This window comes from Malus sylvestris, chromosome 3, assembly GCF_916048215.2.
Source record: "Malus sylvestris chromosome 3, drMalSylv7.2, whole genome shotgun sequence".
NCBI classification, from domain to species: Eukaryota; Viridiplantae; Streptophyta; class Magnoliopsida; order Rosales; family Rosaceae; genus Malus; species Malus sylvestris.
The window spans coordinates 27,148,803-27,168,186 of NC_062262.1; the positions used below are offsets into that span (position 1 = coordinate 27,148,803).

General features: G+C 38.4%; 1 protein-coding gene and 1 pseudogene across 1 annotated transcript; one reads left to right on the forward strand and one right to left on the reverse strand.

Annotated features, from left to right (window-relative positions):
- Positions 1-4,261: 4,261 nt before the first annotated feature.
- Positions 4,262-11,860, reverse strand: LOC126617118 (uncharacterized; annotated as a pseudogene).
- Positions 11,861-16,310: 4,450 nt separating this feature from the next.
- On the forward strand, positions 16,311-19,222 carry LOC126614836 (uncharacterized). Its single transcript, XM_050282504.1, is given in 2 exon segments — positions 16,311-17,071; positions 17,074-19,222. Coding segments are annotated over 2 exon segments (2,271 nt in total). The 5' UTR covers positions 16,311-16,487; the 3' UTR covers positions 18,761-19,222.
- Positions 19,223-19,384: the final 162 nt, after the last annotated feature.

The following is a 19,384-nucleotide window of genomic DNA, read 5'->3' on the forward strand; positions in this document are numbered from 1 at the left end:
ACAAAAATATCCCATCCTTAGAATTACCAAACATTAGAAAGAAAATTATTTATTATTTCCAAATTCCTTTACCCACCAAGGCACCAACCAAGACCTAGCGTTACTTGTACTACTCAACCATTTAGTCACTGATATAGAGTCACTCAATAAATGTGAGAAAATGAAAGAAAAAGGAAAAGTAATCTTATTTGTTTTATAAGAGAGAGAAATGCATCCTTCTTATTATAGTATTTGGTAAAATTAGGAAAATCATTTAGAAATAGAAGGTCAAAAATGATATTTTCATTTCTTAATAGGGGTATTCTTTTTCAATATCAATCTTGTTCTAGATATTTTGTGCCCATATTTTTTAAACTTTTATTTGCCTCACCCTTGTTTTAAATTGACGTGTCACATCCAATCATGTAATAACAGTTGTCAACGAAAATTAGTAGAAGTTTACTTGTTAGTCCAAATCCAAATTTGATAGCGAGTAAATTGTAGTAATAGTTTCTCAACTTTAATCAAATTGGAGCAATGATCCATCAACTAAAAATCCATTACCACTGGTCTCTTAACTCATCAAAATATGTAGTTATGGTCATTTTCGTCAACTTCATTAGAATTTTGTCAAAATAAGTTATATTGGAAGAACCATTGCTACAATTGAGGTCCCTCAACTCATCAAAACATGTAGCTATTGTCCTTTTGTCAACTTCGTCAGAATTTTGTCAAAATGAGTTATATTGGAATGACCATTGTTACAATTGAGTTAAAGTTAAGCGACTATTGCTTCAATTGGGTTAAAATTGAGGGATTATTTCTTTGGTTGGATTAAAGTTGAGGGACCAATAGTAATAGATTTTTAGTTGATGGACCATATTTGCACGTTTTGATGAGTTGAGAGACTAATGGTAATGGATTTTTAGTTGAATGACTATTGCTCCAACTGAGTTAAAGTTAAGGAACCATTGCTACAATTTACTCTTTGATAGTTGTCTAAAAGCGACACAAGCCCGAATATTTTGTGAATATTTTATGTGTCATTGCCAATCAGCAAATACCACGTGTCTTACACATAATCCTTGGTAATACTATGTAAATGGTGCTGTAGGGAGGTTTCACATTCACATTCAGACTTCGTCTCAAATCACTACGCATTGCAATTTTTAATACTTATTTATAACCATTCTTATTCTTTATTTTCATATTAGATGTTTCTATTTATTTCGAATGAAATACTACCTACAAGTTGATGTCAAGATCTACAATACCAATCGAATCCATGATTTACTAGAACACTCGGCCATTGCACCTTTCTCGACCATTATGCCATAAAGGTTAGTAATTCTGACTGCCTATTACGTGACTTAATTGAACTTTTCCCTTTTTTTAGTATAAAAATATCGATGTACTTGAAAAAAAAAAAAAAAAAAAGTTAGCAATCCTTTTTCATTTCGCTTCACTCGCAGCATAAAAGGCTTATGTTTTTGGATCGGTATCATTACCATCGCACCTGCCTCCTTTACTGAAACTCTCTTTGCATGTTATCTTAGGTTCACAAAAATAGTGCTCCTTTCATGGCCAACGACTCGGATTTCTTCGACGGGTCAAAGCTTCCTGAAGATCTTTGGCCCCAAATAAACCAGCTACGCAAACCCTTCAAGCGTCTCCCATTCAGCAGCACTACTTACTTCCCATTGGTTTGAATCAACGGTTGCCTTTTTCAACACACCCAAATCATTATAAACGCTAGAAAGAACAGCAGGTGCAAGCGCGATTCTAGTCCCACTAGATAGATGAATTGTTATGGAGAAAACAGACCTATGTGTTATACCACCATCGTTAAAAAACATACCTCGACAACCAATACACAAGAAAAGCTTCGTGTTTGAGTTCATGCCCACCATTGATGAACCAACCACAAGCTTGTGGTAGCCTTCTTAGCACGACTCCTTATGATTTCCTCTCTGTGAAGTAGTTTATCTTTGATTTCTTTCAGTTCTGTGGTGACCAGAGAGCTTAAAACAGAATCCCCAAAAACCGAAAACCCCCCTAAAACCATGATATCCTCCAATGTGATCGTTGCTTCACCCCATGGGAAAATGAAGGTATTGGTTTCAGAACACCATCTCTCAGCGAATCTGAAAAAGGAATCAGTTTGTCTTTTGATTTGGTATGTTGAACTAAATATTGCTTCATATGCACCAGCCTTCTTGCAGGTAGATTGGTGCACAGAAGCCATTTCATGAAATCTAGTTTTCCAAGTATCTCTCTTCAAGTAGTTTCTCTTCGATATCTTTGAGTTGTATGGTTTCAAGAGGGCTTACGACAGAGTCCCCCAAAACCGAGCAACCTTCTAAAACCATGACATCCTCCAATGTGATTGTTGCTTCATTCCGTGGAAAAATGAAAGTATTATTCTCAGAAAACTATTTCTCCGCAAACCCGGAAACCAAATCGGTTTGTCTTTTAATAACATTACGTGCTCTAACTCATGCTCTCCCTTGATGAACTTCCTTAACCACAAGCTTGTGCAAGCCTTTTTAGCTCGACTTCTTAAAAATTATTCTCTCGTCAAGTTGTTTCTGTAATTTCTTTCAGTTCTCTGCTCCCAAGAGGGCTTAAAACAAAGTCCCTCAAACCAAAAAACCTCGTAAAACCATGACATCCTCCAATGTGATTGTTGCTTCACCCCCACAGAAAAATAAACCTACTGGTTTGAGAACACCATATCTCAGCAAACCAAAAAAATAAATCGGTCTGTCTTCGTATTTGGTTGCTTCATAAAAACCAGTCTTCTTCCATGTAGATTGGTGCACATATGCCATTTGATTTTGGTAAATCCAAAATCTTCCAATGATGGGAGTGAGGAGGAACAATGACGAGCTCCAATGGAGGTTCATCAATGGCGAAATTCTGCAATGTGGGTTTGTGAAAGTACGTTTTTTTATGAAATGGGTTGCCGCCAGATAGTGAAACCATCAATCTTCTCTCTCTTCCACCATGCTTTCCGGTGGATTCATCAGTGCTGCTGACGCTTTTTTTTGTTTTTAGAAAGAGGTTCAAATCTCATGTTTTTGTTAGAGATATTTTATGGGTGCTATGGTCAGAGTGCCTCTATCCCAATTTTTTATGTGGTTAGAGTGTCATTATGCACTCCTTTAACATATGTGGCTGCATCGAAAACTTGTTCTGCGTACTCACGTAAAATGCGAATTCTTCAATCATAGGCACCGGTGTATATTAATAATCTCATAAGTACCACATCATGTGACAGTTGAGAAAAGAGGAATAAATAAATAAAAATATGCACAGCAAATTATTACCAAATTATATCAATGTCAATACTTTAAATTGTTGTGTCATGGAAGTTTAACAAAACAAACAAAAAATTGCAAAGGAAATTTACAGAAAAGAGGTGCATAGTTCGAGTTTCAAACCACAAAAACCATTCAAGTTCCAATCTGGATAAACCATAATTCCATTCAATTTTGTTTCGAAAATGGAAGAACAGTCAAAGAACTACTCAAAAGATAAAAGCCATCAACTTCTATGGTTGGGAAACCACATTGTTGCAAAATCTATTGGCAAGTGGAGAATAAGACTTGGATGGATAGAGCAAGAAGTATCAAAACCTCCAGCTACTGCATTATATGCCATCCATGGAATATCTACAAAATACCAAGTTCCTCTGCTATTCCAGAGTGCGAGTCACGTCCTCCCTTTTCCCTGTACCAAGAACAAGAGCACGCAAAAGAAAGCCTTTACTCACAATTTCAAGAGGTCAAATGTTGAATAACAGAAATACAATGTAAATGTAACGTGAAAAGAAACAAGATTGCATACAAGTTGACATGTCTTCTGCCGATTACTGATAGGAAAAGCACAACTAGTAAAGAAATACATAATGCAATTTATAAGACCGATTTTGTGCATTGATACTTTGCATTCATATTGACTAGAGGAACTAATCAGCCTAAAATGACCTACTGTTAAAGAAGATGAATGGAATCGAGAATCAGATAGCAAGCAAGGAAGAAAGCAAATAGAAATCAAGTCTTATGTACAGTATTTCACACTGGATGTTAAATGGATGAAAAAATTGAACACAAAATTATGCAAACATTAGTAATAAAAGAAGAAAAAGAATGTAGTATCACTAAGATTAATACAAAAATACAGTAATTATATGTTATAACAAGGTTTGGAAATACCAACTGATTAGAGAGCTATCTTACATTACCTTTTCCTAAAACTTGCTCGGCAACATATCTGAATTTTACTCGTCTAGCATGATTTCAAGCCTCTTCATCCTAGCTTTAATCTCCAAACCTCGCTTCTCAAACTCCAAAACATGGCTCTCAAATAAAGGGCTACTGCTGGCACATTCTTTACCGATAACACTTCCGATGTCCTTATTTGGCTTTGTACAAACCGAACTATCTCCTACAATTTCAGATTCCGAACTTGGAATTTTACCTGATAATTTCTCACTGTCACCATCTTCTATAATCACAAAATTCTCATACTTCCTATGTCCTTTCAAAATTTCTGACATTGTTAATGTATCATCCTCATCCATAGGATCTCCAGCTTCTGTTTTGTTGCATTTTCGAGGAAAACCAGGAGATACCAGGGGGTGGTTGACCATCAATAATGACCGATGAATACTCTTTGCTTTCTTTTTCTGGGGACTAGCAGCTTCACTTTCATCTTCGAGACCAGACACTGATTTCTTCCACCAGTACTTGTACTTCATGCTAATATCTCCCTTGAAAAGCCAACACAGAAGATACAATTTCACATTCTTGATTTCTTTGTTATTATGCTTCAAGGCCGTATCAGAATTGTGATTAGGTCGTGTAACAGAACATGGAAGGTCTTGATCCAATCCAAACTGCATGCCTACACGATGCGGTAGGTAGTGCTCAATAGTACCAAGACCAACTAGTTCACTTACTATCAAACATCTAATGAATGACAATAATTTATCATCCAAAATCAGGACCAACCAAAACCCACGTTTCCTTTTGTGGACAGTATTTAGGCAAATGCAAGTTCTCAATGACGTCCAAGGCATAAGGGCGCCACTTGAACTCTGCTCCAGCCGAGTCCAAAACCTTTCTCAAGTTTTCAATTTCCATACCATTTAAATTATCCCATCTAGCCAATCTTGGCTCACTAAAATTTTTAACATTCGGCTTTGGCCTAAGTTCCAAGAATATTTCCCATGCCCTAACCAGAAGTAATTAGAACATAGACTTAAGGGCAAGGTTCTAAAAGACACTAGGCACTAGTCGGGCGGCGGGATGGGGCTTAACGCCTAGGTTGACTAGGCGGATTTAAATAAATTTATTATATATTGTATAAATAAGTGTTGATTTATATTTAAAAACACACACATAATTGTATTGACATACATAACTTACAAAATAAAATGACATATAAATTATAAAGTATTAGAAACATGGGGAACAAACATATAATGAGTGTTCATCTAAGTATTCAATAAGTCTCCTACATTTTGTTGAAAAATTAAAATGCAAAATGAAAGTTTTTGAGTTTCTGTCTAAGTGAGAGTTGCGACCTAGGCATGTTTAGGTGGGCGCCTAGAATGCCTAAGAGGGTCTAGGCGTACTTTCTTAATTTTCAAACTCATAGGGACTAATTGGGACGGTGCCCAATTGCCTAGCACCTAAGCGGCGTTAGGCGGGGATTTTTAGAACAGTGCTTAAGGGTGAGTTGTAAATCAGCATCTCCTATTGCCAATTGGTTTGAAGCTACGATTTTCCTTTTCAACAAACCCAAATCTCTGTAAATGCTTGCAAGAATAGCAGGTGCAAGAACGATTCTAGTCCCCCTACCTAAATGCATTGCCATGGAGAATACAGGTCTGTTGTATTATAACATTGTGGTTAAAAACATACCTCAACAACCAATACACAAGAAACGCTTCGTGCTCAAATTTGTACCCGCACTTAATGAACTTCTTCAACCACAAGCTTGTTCTAGGCTTCCTAGTCGGACTCCCGTAAAATTCCTTTCTCTCTTCAAGTAGTTTTTCTTCAATTTTTTTTTTTTAAGTTGTGTTGCTTCAAGAGGGCTTAAAACAAAGTCCCCCAAAACCGAGAAAAAGCCTAAAACCATGACATCCTCCAATGTGATTGTTGCTTCACCCCATGAAAAAATTAAACGTATTGGTTTCAGGACACCATTTCTCTGCAAACCCGTGTACCAAACTGGTTAGTTTCGTATTTGGTACGTAGAATTAAGGTTTGCTTCATAGATACCAGCCTCCTTCTGTGTAGATTGGTGAACCAAGATTTCCAATCTTTTGCGGCTTGTCTCCATCCTGGGAACTCAACATTCAAAGGCAATTTCTTTGGCTCGAAACGGGAAGGGATGGAGCAGAAACTATGAGGGAGCTCAGAAGGAGGGTATCAATGGAGGAAGTTGGCAAAGTGGGGTTGAGAAAGTAGGGTTTTATTTCAGAAATGGGTTGCCGCCGGATGGTGGAACCATCAACTCCTCCCTCCCTTCAACCATTGATTCCGGTGGGTTCTCTCTCTCTCTCTCTCTCTCTCTCTCATTTTTTATTCCTTTTGGTTTTCCGGAGTTGAATCAAAAGCTCAGGTCAAGCACAAATGAAGTGTGAAGCGGGATTGGATTGAATAATACGAAAAATGGTTTATATGAGCACGTATGTCCACTCGTAATCGTCTGCCGTTTAGAGCGCCCTTACGGCTTCTACGCAAAACAAAAACGACATGAAACGAGGTTTCATCATTCGCTCGAAGGTCCTTTCTCTCCCTTTCTTATCGAGAATTGCAAAAGTCGTACTACAAATACATGAATTTAAATTAAAGTTTTTGTTCACATAGGAAGTTATCAGTTTGATCATTCATGTTTCAAATTCATATATTTCGTCGTTTATTTATTGAATTGCTCGAATTGCTCATCAATGTCGAGCATTTCCAAGTGAGATGTTAAATTCAAAACATCAAATTTAAATTTGATGGCTGACTTGACAATTTGATACATTGTCAATATTTTTCTTTCACTCGATATGCTAAAATTTATTGCTTCATTTATATTTTTTTTAAACAAAAATAATAAAAGTTTGGTTGTTATTGGTTTAAAAATAATAAAATAATACTTAAATATGCTAACATTTAAGGTAAGACAAGTGGAATGTCTTTGGAAATAGAAAAAATCAAATTTGAAGGTAGCTTTAAATTTGACATTTCTTTGTCTATGTCAACTTAGTCTTCTTTTTCATGTCATCTTTGACATCTCGGTTGGAGTAAATGGTACGTCATTTGTTACCGTTATATGTTTATGTGGCATTTTTGACATCTCCTTTGGAGATAGTCGAGCACTTCTAGACAAGATATCAAAATTATCACTAGACAAAAACATATTTTTAACAGTAAAAGTTAGTAGAGCTAGGATTTCATGTGTGGGTGGGCCTCTCACATACACACTCCTTTTTTTAGGTGTTTGTTAATTAGACTAATAGTGTTTCTTATTTTGTAGGTGGAATTTGTCAATTCAAACGTGTATAAAATTTGCATCCTCAAGTGTTACACTTCCAACGTTTACTTCCGTCAAGTATATATCATCACATCAAGTTCTACAATATGGTGGGTTTACCATTTAACAAGAAGAGAAATTAAATTCACACACTCTAAATTACTTCTCCCACCCTCTTTTAATTTTTTAATATTTTTTGAAACACCACTAACACTTGATAGAAAAATATTCAAAAATTAAAAGGGTGTGGAGAAAGTAATTTGAGATGTGTGAATATAATCTCCCTAACAAGAAATGCTTCGCATCAAGTTCTACGATAAGGCGGGTTTACCGTTTATCAATTTTAAACATAAAAATTAAATTTGACAGCTTATGTGGCACTTTAACATCTTTTAAAGTTTTAATCTCCATTCGATATGTCAAATTTGAAACATAAAATAAAATTCATATTTATTTTCTTTCATTACCAATGCATATTTTTTTTCTTTCATTACCAATGCATTTGTAATGAAAGAAAATGAATTAAAAATATAAAAATACTTAAACATTGCATTGAAAATTAAAAGAAATTAAAAAAGCCATTGCTTTAAACCAATAAATTTTTTTAATAAAAAGCATTTAATGAATTTTTTTTTTTTTTGAAGTTGTCAAATTTGGTAGCAAGGGGAAGAGATGTTATTCCATGTCATGCTACATTAGATTTGGTTTCTCGGTTGAAAAACATTGTTACTATTTTTTTTTTACTGTTATTGCTTATTTGAACATTTTGACATCTTATTTGAAGATACTCTTACTAGCCTCGCTACATTAGATCATTGTATTATATATTATAGAACCAAATTTGACAGTGACACTAAAACTTTCTTTTATTTTATTAAATAAAGTCACATTGTTGAGATAAAAAGTTGAAAAGTGTAGGGTGCTTGCCTCCTATTACATTTTACACTCTTTAAGTTTGAGGTAGATTTTTTAAATAGAAAATTTCATTTTAATCTTTGGTAAATATGACTTTTAGATTAAAACTATGAGTAAGATTGTTGATGCACAAAACCGGAGGTCTTGGAACAACGTAAATCCGACCGTGAATCTGCAATAAAATGTAAATGACACAAGATGTATTGTGGTTCACCCCAAGGTTTGGGCTACGTCCACACTAATTATGTATTTATTTGAGGGAATAGAGAGGGAGAGGGTGAGAGCTTCTGAGAGTTTCTGAGGGTGAGAGAGGGGATCTCAGGCCTAGGAATTGGTCTCTCCTTAATTGTGAGGATGAGGAGTCCTTTTATAGAATAAGGACTCTTCACATATTACATATTTGCCCCTTCCCTTATTGCATAATTACATTTGAGTCCCTCGAGTATTTATACGAGGTCTAAATACGGAGGCCCTAAATATGGTATAAACAGTAGTCCCCCAAGTCTTCAGTCAAGAGAGTCTTTTGACTGGAGACTTGAAATTCAGTCCATGTGTGGGCTGAAGTAACTAGATACTGTCTTGAACTGATGCTCAATATGAGGCAATGCTCAATCTGAAATGACGCTCAACTAGAAGTAGCACACGCTGCGAGGCTGCTCGGCTTGTGACTTATGTTGCCTTGGTTGGCTCAGCTTGTGGCGTTGAAGGTGAGGGAGTCCCTTTTATAGAATAAGGGCTCGCTCCTTAATACATAAATGATGGGCTAGAGTTAATGATCGCGGCGAGGCGGTTGTTCAGTAGGCGGCGATGCTCTCTAATGGTGGTGAGGGAGTCCCCTTTTATAGAATAAGGGCTCACTCCTCAATACATAAGTGATGGGCTAGGAGTGATGCTCGCGATGAGGCGGTTGCTCAGCTGGCGGCGTTGCTCTCTAATGAAGGTGAGGGAGTCCCTTTTATAAAATAAAGGCTCGTTCCTCAGTACATGAATAATGGGCTAGAGTTGATGCTGCTCTAATGATGGTGAGGGAGTCCCTTTTATAAAGTAAGGGCTCGCTCCTCAATACATAAATAATGGGCTAGAGTCCCCTAAGTATTTTTCATGAGGCCCAGTTGAGGCCCAATATATGGTACCTAATGTAGTCCCCCAAGTCTTCGGTCAATAGAGTCTGTTGGCTAGAGATTTTAAATTGAATCCATGTATGGGCCGAAGTGGCGGTTGGATGCGGTATTTGTATACCTTGCACTGAAGCTTTGTAGGTGAAGCTCTATAAATGAAGCTTTGAAGCTAGAGCTCTGTAAATGAAGCTTTCGAAGCTGGAGCTTTTGTAAATAAAGCTTTTGAAGCTGATTGACATGAGTGATGCTCATGAATGTTTATGTTGATTGACATGAGTGATGCTCATGGATGTTGTCATGAGTGATGCTCATGAATGTTAACATGAGTGATGCTCATGAATGTTGACATGAATGATGCTCATGAATGTTTATGTATGAATGACATGAGTAGTGCTCATGTATAATTTGGAGTACTAGGCGTACTTTTGATCACCTGGTTGGTGGCATGAAGGAGAGTACGAGTTGTACATTTCATCACCTGGTTGGTGGCATGAATGGCTAGTTGCCAAATTAGAGTACGGGTTGTACATCTCATTACCTGGTTGGTGGCATGAATGGCTAGTTGCCAAATTAGAGTACGGGTTGTACATCTCATCACCGGTTGGTGGCATGAATGGCTAGTTGCCAAATGATATTAGAGTACGGGTTGTACATTTCATCACCTGATTGGTGATAATGAATGGCTAGTTGCCAAATGATATTAGAGTACGGGTTATACATTTCATCACCTGGTTGGTGGTAATAGCGGCGGGTTGCCGAATAGTTTTGGGCTTATGGGCTTTCGCCCTCCACAACATGCCAGCCCATTTGTTTTTGGGCTTTTCCGTTTTTTTTTTATTTTTTATTTTTTTATATTACCCTTTGATGGGGTTTATACAGATGTCTCCGAAAGATAAGAAAAATAAATCACATCATACAAAAACAAGAAAAGTAAATCACATCATTCTGGTGGGGAGTTTATTCCTTGCTTTTGCTTTCTCTTTTGCTTTCGCTTTCTTGGAGGACCGTTCTTTTTAGGAATAATGGTGCTCGGTGTCTTGTCAATCCAATGTCCCAAGGCACTGACACAAGGAGATGCTGGGACCTTGTAGTGGGATGGCAACTTGGCATCATTAAGTGTCTGAATTCCTTTATCATCATGGTCGCGGAACCACTTTCCAGCTGTTTGTTTAAAGAAAAACTGCTTTACCTTTACTGCTTTTGTTTCTGTTTCTTTTGACAAGCTGATGGGTGGACAAGATGGTATGGGTCGGATTTAGCACATGCGGAGAGTTATTCCCTTTATCCAAGTGGGTTGTTAAAGATAACCCATTACTGCATTATTCTTAGGGCTGTGATGATGATGCAGTTGGAGATTGTGCAGAGATACGGAAGACCAAGAAGAAGACTTGGCTCTCAGCTTTGTACGAAATGGGATTACCACTGCAATAGGCAAGCTTTGCAGTAGATCTCTATCATTTTCGATCATCATCCATCCATCATTTATTAATTTTGGATCTCCTCCGTTTCGTCCTTTAACATCACACGATGATGATCATCTAGCTTCCAAATCATGGCAGTCAGACTGTAACAAAAGTCCTCTATATCAAGAGGTCGTTAACTCAGCCAAGATCCGGATCTGAATCGTCGGCTGCCACCGAAATCTTCTTGACAACAATAACTTTTGACAACAGTAACTTGGGCCTCTGACCCTTTCAGCTGCAAGCCTCTGAGCCTTCTGGAATTCTTTAAGTACGGTCTTTCACAAACTGCCCAATATGCGCCCTTGTCTTATGCAGCTTGTCTCGGAGTTGAAGGGTGTCTCCGGGGGTGTCGGGCAGAACTCCGACGACTCGCTTGCGAGCAGAAACAGCCGGTGAACTATCACCTTTTCGATCGGCGAGCCTAGGGCTGCCCATGCCGGACGCTTCACTTCCAACTTCATTGCAGAAGTTCCAAGCTTCCAACGTAACTCTCACATTTGGGTTCCTCATTCCTGGGTCTCCTATTGCCGACGTGTACTCGCCCGACTCCGAGTCCGAGACATAGTCACCCAAATTCGACACAAACAGTTGACAAACAAGAACATAAAGAACAACATAAGCTGACCTGACACGGCGACCCATCATTTCAAACCGTGAAGGACTGCGGGGAAGAAGTGGAGCATCTGGTCGCGAGAAGCGAGCTTCATCGGTTTTTGTGGTTTTTGGTTGGTCAGCACAAAACAGAAAATTAATATTAAATCCCGATGAAAACGATGAGGGTTTCAGAAATTGAGCAGCTTTATTCAAATTAGTGATTTGGGGTTTTGAGATTGACTTGGTTGGGCCCATTTTGGCTGTCAACTCCGGAAAACTGATCCACGACGGCAACATGGAGCCGAGAAATGCACTGCAGCGACTCTAACTCCAGAAAATCTGAGAGGGAGCGACCGAGACTACTGGGAAAACCGAGAACCTGCGAAGTGATTTTCTGATGGAGAGGTTTTTTTTATTTTGTTTTTGGCAGTTAGGATTGGGCTTGTGGGCCTGGGCATGATGACGAGCTCGTGTGTTGATTCACCGTTTTGCAGATTATGGGCTTGTGTTTTTAGCAGTTAGGATTTAACACTGTGAATTCTTCTACTGCTGGACCATGTACACGGAGTAGTTGACAGGAGGTTCTGGGTTCTTGCAGATTCACAGTGGATGTGAAAAAATGAAAGAGAATCGACGCAACTTTTTGTATCGATTCCCACAGACGGCGCCAAATGTTGATGCACAAAACCGGAGGTCTTGGAACAACGTAAATCCGACCGTGAATCTGCAATGAAATGTAAATGACACAAGATGTATCGTGGTTCACCCCAAGGTTTGGGCTACGTCCACACTGATTATGTATTTATTTGAGGGAATAGAGAGGGAGAGGGTGAGAGCTTCTGAGAGCTTCTGAGGGTGAGAGAGGGGATCTCAGGCCTAGGAATTGGCCTCTCCTTAATTGTGAGGATGAGGAGTCCTTTTATAGAATAAGGACTCTTCACTTATTACATATTTGCCCCTTCCCTTATTGCATAATTACATTTGAGTCCCCCGAGTATTTATACGAGGTCTAAATACGGAGGCCCTAAATATGGTATAAACAAAGATCAACATCTAATTTTAGTCCCTTGATACATTAATAATGCACGTCCCGACCTCGATATTCTCTGAATACCCGGATAGGCACGTGCTGGCCGACACCTGAGGGTGACGAATGCCATTTATTGAATACTAGAGTAATGATTAGGAGGAAAAATTCATGAATAATCATTAGAATCTAGAAGTAATAAACAAAGTTTAAGGACGTGTCTAGAGTGCACAGAACACAATCTAAAACAAGATCACTAAAGGAAAGATCATTACAAAATATCACACAAGTGAGTGATAGATTGCTACTGGTAGGGGAATGCCTCGTACGTTGTGTCGTAGCCCTCGTTTCTAAGACTTGAATGGGGGCGCAAAAGAAAGGTGAGTGGACCAAGTTCATACACAATAATAATAAAACAGTTATCATGATACTAACCCCCACATTTTATATAAAGAAAACTACTAGCATAATAAGTGATAAGTTTAATGAAAAACCTAGCATGCCAAAAATATCTTAAGAGACATATCGTGGAACACAAAATATCAAACGTCTCATAAATCGTCTCGTAGCGTAATGTTCTACTAGTAAGATCACTGAATAAATATATCTCCCGGCCCTATGCCAGCACCGTGGTCTCTGCACCCGTAGCCAGATATTACCAACTCCTGGCCCAATGCCTGCTTCGTGTCCATCAGCCCGTAGCTAGGGATTATTTCTCCCGGCCTATCTGCCAACACCAGATCCTCGCCCCAGGTGGCATAGTGTCCACTAGGTACGCACAAATAGTTACGCCTCTCATAAATAACCACTTCATAGTATAAAGTCATCCATCGTCTATACTATAAAGAGGGGTTTCTAAAACATGTTCTAGCATCATATAATCATCCATCAGATAGTCTACCAGTTCAAGGTTTTTATAGAAAATACAATATATTAAAATATAGCTCAATATAGGCCAACAATTAATTCCTCACCAAAACGAGACGATAAACAACGTATTTCATAAACATGCTTAACATAAAAATCAGTTCATAAACTCGTAAGGCATGTATTTTATTTATGCAATTAAACTAGGAAATTATGCAAATTTTAGAAAGGGTCCACTTACAAATATTCCTTAGCAGTAGAGTTGTGCGGATAAGGATTAAGAATTTCCTCACTAGCAACTTCACCTAAGTACAAAAAATGTAATAAATAAATAAAAGGATTTTCTAAAGGATTTGGGCTTGAACTAAAGAAAATAAAGGATTTGGGTTGAATGGTTAAGGTCTAATGGGTTTTTAGGATCCTAAGGGTTTCTGGTTTTGGATAGGAATAAATGGGTGGTTTGGGCTTGAGCCCAAACCCACACACAATACATATACACACACACACCAACACATACATAAGCATGCACAACACACAAATACACACCTGCACATACATACACACTTACACATGCACACACGCAACACACCACACACGGCACTACACACACGCTCACACACACTCACACCACGCACACACACGGACAAACATACACAACACACATACTGCGCAGCCCACTTTCACACACACAACGCACACACACTCACGGCCCAACACACACAACGCACACACACTCACGGCCCAATACACACACACACAGAGACACGCACGGCCTGCAGGCCAATTAATAAAAAAGGGACTGGGCTGGTTCAAGACTGGGCTAAGGCTCGTGGGTGTTTGAGAATGACGGATGACCTGGTGGCTTTGGGTATGCTCGGGGAAGGACACCGGAGCTATTGTAGCTCTGGTCGACGACAAATGTTCAAACAACAGTCAAACCAAGTACCAAATTGAAGAGGAAAAAAAATAGTTGAAATGATGGGAACAGAATTATACCACTTAGAGTCTCAACTGTGGTCGAGAATGGAGAGGTTGATCTTGGAACTCGTCGGGTTTTCTCGCCGGGTTCTAGAAAACAAAAATATAAGGCATGCACTTATTAGAACCTTCATTTGAACTGAGAATAACTCAACAAAAATAGAAATAGAGTAGTGAGCCTCGCCTGAGTTCGAGTTTCAGAGGTTTGAAGCTCTTGGCTTCAATTGCAGAACACACAGAGGTGTTCTACCAACGCATGCATGGTTATAGTTGTGTTTCTCGAGCTCCTAGGATCCTAGATATGTGGTAAATCTGTTAGGTTTGATTTTGTTTTTCGAAGAGGAAAGAAACAAGAGCTCTCGGAGCTCTTGGAACTTGAGGTTTCCCGTGAGAAAGAGAGAGAGAGGTTTGAGATGGAAAGTTTTTAGGGAAAATAGGGAAGATAAGAGAGTCAAAGAGCTGCCACATGGCTGTTTAGGATAAAAAGGAACCTAGATCAACGGCTAGGATTAAAAGACAATAAGGGATTAAATTGATAGATTTAAAATATGTTTTAGGGGAAAATAGAAATAAATTGAAAATATGGGGGTGATTGTAACAAATAACCTCATTTATTAATTATTTCTCTTTTTCTTCCTAATTTTTAATGTATTAATTTTATTTCATTATAATTTTCATTTTTATTTCATTTATTGTAATATATTTTGTTGTAAACATTTAGATAAACTAATTTTTGTTTTACAATATATTTCGATGTACTTTGTTTTCTTCATTTAGGTACATTAAATTCATTATAATACATTTCGGTGCATACATTTAAGTACACACATTTCGGTACATACATTTCAATACAAACATTTAGGTACATTAATTCAATATAATACATTTCGGTGCATACATTTCAGTACACACATTTTGGTACATTAATTTAACATAATACATTTGGGTGCATATATATTTCAGTACTAACATTTAAATACATTAGTTCAATATATTACATTTTAGTACACACATTTAGGTACATTAATTGAGTCTTTCAAGTTTAAAGAATGTTAAATAAAATTAATAAATTTAAAAAAATCTTTTTTTGGTCAAAAAATAAATTAAAGTTTGTATGTCAATAAATTTAAATATTTAATGGAAGACATTAAATAAAATGCACATTAATTATTTTGAATTAAGGACACATCAAGGGATTATAATCAATATGTAATCTAACACCAGGTTTATATGAAATTTCAATTTTCTTGAAGGTTAAAGTTACCCCTTTTTTAAATGGGTCATGATGTTCCAAAGTTTTCACATTACATTCTCAAGTTTTGAAATTGTATCAATTCATACTTTCTATCCATTTGAACATCTAAGGTCTTTTCTTGACCAAAAACATCTAAGGTCTTCCACAATTGGTTGGAAAATGAAATGTGATATCAATATTATAGGACTCAGATTTCTATAATGGTAAAAAAAAATGAGTGTAATGAGAGTGATTCGTATATTTTACTCCAATATATTGAACTCATATGTGATGTCAATACAACAAATGATAAGAAAGAGAAAATAAGTGACCTATCATACAAAGAAAGAAAAAGAAGAGGGTCACACATTCAATATATAAACTCATTCATATTAAACTCACCACACTCTAACATAGCGTAATACGAATCTAGCACGATGCATGATTAACCATTAAACTCACCAAATCATTGTGGAAGGCCTAATATTACTTCATTCGTACCAAACATTTATGCGGGGAATGTGTATCAAATCTAGCAACCGTGTACTTCTGTCACAAGATATGGAACTTATGATGATTTTTTACAGTCCTGGTACGAAAAGAGAGAGAGAGAGGGAGAGAGAGAGAGAGTCCTAAAGTTTCAAAATTTTGTACTCTCTCTGCCCTCTTCGTCTTCCTCTATTTTCTAGGGCCTGTTGGCAGTTCAAAAGTTTCGAAAGTTATACTCTCTATGCCCTCTTCGTCTTCCTTCTTCTTCCACTCCACTCTCTGACGAAATGGCAGCAGACGGAGCAGCAGCAGCAGAAGCGTCACCGCCCCGGTCACCGTTAAGCCGCATATACGAACAGAGAGAAGAAACCGTGGTCTCTCTAAAACATGGTCAGAAACAAAAGAGGAGACTCGCAAGGTTTCTGAAGCCATGTGCCACCGGTTTTACCACCGCAGTGGGTCCCCCAAAAATTCCATTGCTCTGCGAGGTCTTTCCTCACGACCTCCAGCAATGGCCGTCGAAGGTGTTCTTCAAAGGGTGGAAGATTCCCCAGGGAAAGTGGGATGAATGGGTCGATAGGTTGGCCGGTAAGTACTGCTCCATCTGGAACCAGTCTGGAATCTGTGATGCAATTTTGAGCTCCAGATATGAAATCAGGGGAAACAACAAGAATGTGCTTCTCGGGTTGGTGGAGTTTTGGTCGCCGGAGACCAACACTTTTGTTTTCCCATGGGGGGAGGCCACCATTACGCTCGAAGATGTCATGGTTCTTGGCGGGTTTTCGGCCCTTGGAAGGAATGTCACTAGACCTGTTACTGGTTGTTGGCGAAAATCGTGGAAGAGATGGAGAAGAAGAGGATGGAGATTTTGAGAACCAAGGCGAAGAAAGCTTGCCAATCTAGCTGGATCAAGAATTTGATGGAGCTGCCAAATGGAGGGTATGAATATGAGCATGTAGCTTTCTTATCGTTGTGGCTTTCGAGGTTTGTTTTTCCTTCTCTTCCTGAGGATTGCATTGGGAGGCATGTTTTTCCGATTGCAGCATGTTTGTCACAGGGGAAGAGAGTTGCTCTTGCACCCGCCATCCTTTCGGGTCTTTTCAGAGACCTTAGCTTGCTAAAGAACCGAGTTCTTTCTGGTGAGGAGGAGATTTCGGTTTCTGGCCCCTTTCAGCTTTTGCAGTTGTGGGCTTTGGAGAGGTTTCCGAGTCCCCCGAAAGCTCTGAAACCTGGCGAGCCTAGGGCTGCCCGGTGGCACAAAGTAGCTTCTAAGTCAATCGGTCTGCCTCTTGTGAGAACCGTTTTTAAGTTGCAAGAGAATTTTCAGTGGCGTCCGTATTCTGCTGATTTGAGCAATTTGCGCCATTCCTCTTACTACAGAGAGAACAAGCCCGTATTTTTTGGTAGTGCTAAGCACGCAGATGAGAATTTAAAATCTTATGTTAGGTGCTTGTGCCCTTCTGAGTTGATTGGAGTAGAAGATAGTAAAGAGAAGTATTTTCCGCACCGTGTGGCAATGCAGTTTGGAATTGATCAAGACCTTCCTGGTGAATTTCCAGGATTGGATTTTGCCGCCTGCAATGATATTGGTTTCTTTGTTCCGCCATGGTCTTTTGAGCCGTGTGTAACGGCTAGGTACTTGGATTGGTGGGAAAAATCAAAGTCTGCTCGTGCAGATGCAATCAGAAAAGAAGTCATGGTGGCAACACAGAAGATAAAGAGGTTCAATGCCTCCGTTACGGAGAGGAAATTGCAGATGCAAAAGGAATGTGCACAAACTTTGACAAAGTCTAAACCAGAAAAGAATTACTCCTATGTTATGCCTGAGGTCTCAAGAAAATCCAATACTACTTCAGAAAAGAAGACCTCTGCCATTCCCCCTAAGCAGGTCAAGAAAGAGTTGCCTGCTGATCATACTGACGATGATGATGATGATGATATTCCGCTTTCAGAACGAATGAATAGGAAATTCCCTAGGAAGGTTGAGAATGAGTCGGCTTCTGATCATAGCGATGATAGTAATGAAGATTTTCTCATTTCGGTACGATCAAGTCGCTCTGCAAATAGACCAGCTTGTTTGAGTAATACTTCCCCAAGCAGCGGATCCACAAAATGTGTTTCCTCAACCTCACTTATTCGAGGTGGAAGTGTGAGCAAACGGAAGTTAGTCACAAAAGCGGAAGGATTTCCGGCTAAGAAAAGAAGTGCTGTTGATTTTTGTAAAAGTCTTACGAAGATTGCTACAAAAGGGAAGAAGGCTGGTGAAGGGACAAATGTACAAGTTGATGTACCTTCCAGGATGGGAGACAAGCATAAAGTGGCAACTAAAGTATCAGAAAAGGCTGCTTCGAGAGAAGGGAAGAAAGCAATGCCTGAAGGGTCTTTCAAGAAACCTATGGGGGTTAATGACCATAAACGCAATCAACCTGAAAAAGGTTCTCTGAAAGAAGTAAAAAAAACAAAGCCTGATGACTCCATGGAGAGTGTTGAAATACTAACGAGGGTTGCGAATCTGGAGAAACTTCTGGGGTTAAACTCAAAAGAGAAACAAAATCCTTAGGCAACTTGTTGGGCTTATGGATATATGCAATTATGGATGATTTAATATCTGTTCACTTTTTGCATTTTGTTAACTTATCAGGCTCACTGTCTTGGTGGAATATTTAGAGCTTATTCCAGGTTAGTAGTGAAATTTGTTACAAGCTAATGAACATATATAAGTGTTTTTGCTTCTTGCTAGTTTAATTTGTTGTCAGTTGGCCAATCTACTGCTTAAGCTTCTGATGATGGTGGCATTGATGTAAACCACAGATGGTTTTTGGCATGATATCATTTGTTCGTGTCATGGTGATAAAGTAGTGTGGGATGGCAGGTCCAAACTTTTCTCCGCCGAGAACAGCAGCAGCCATCACAGATCATTGTAGGAAAATTCAAATTATGATCGGGGAAACAGGGTTGTTTGATATAATTTGTTGGGAAAGACTGTTCTATAATCTCTTGTTTTAATGAGTTGTTAAAATTATGATAGTAGTGTGATTGGTTTTTTCTCAAACTATGAATGATTGGCAAAGACTGTTCTACGGTCTAAGATAGATTTTAGGTATAACAGAACTGAAAGGTGTGCTGACTTGCCCTTTTTTATCCTTTCACTTAAGATGTCACCCTTGGGTTGGTTGTTTTACTA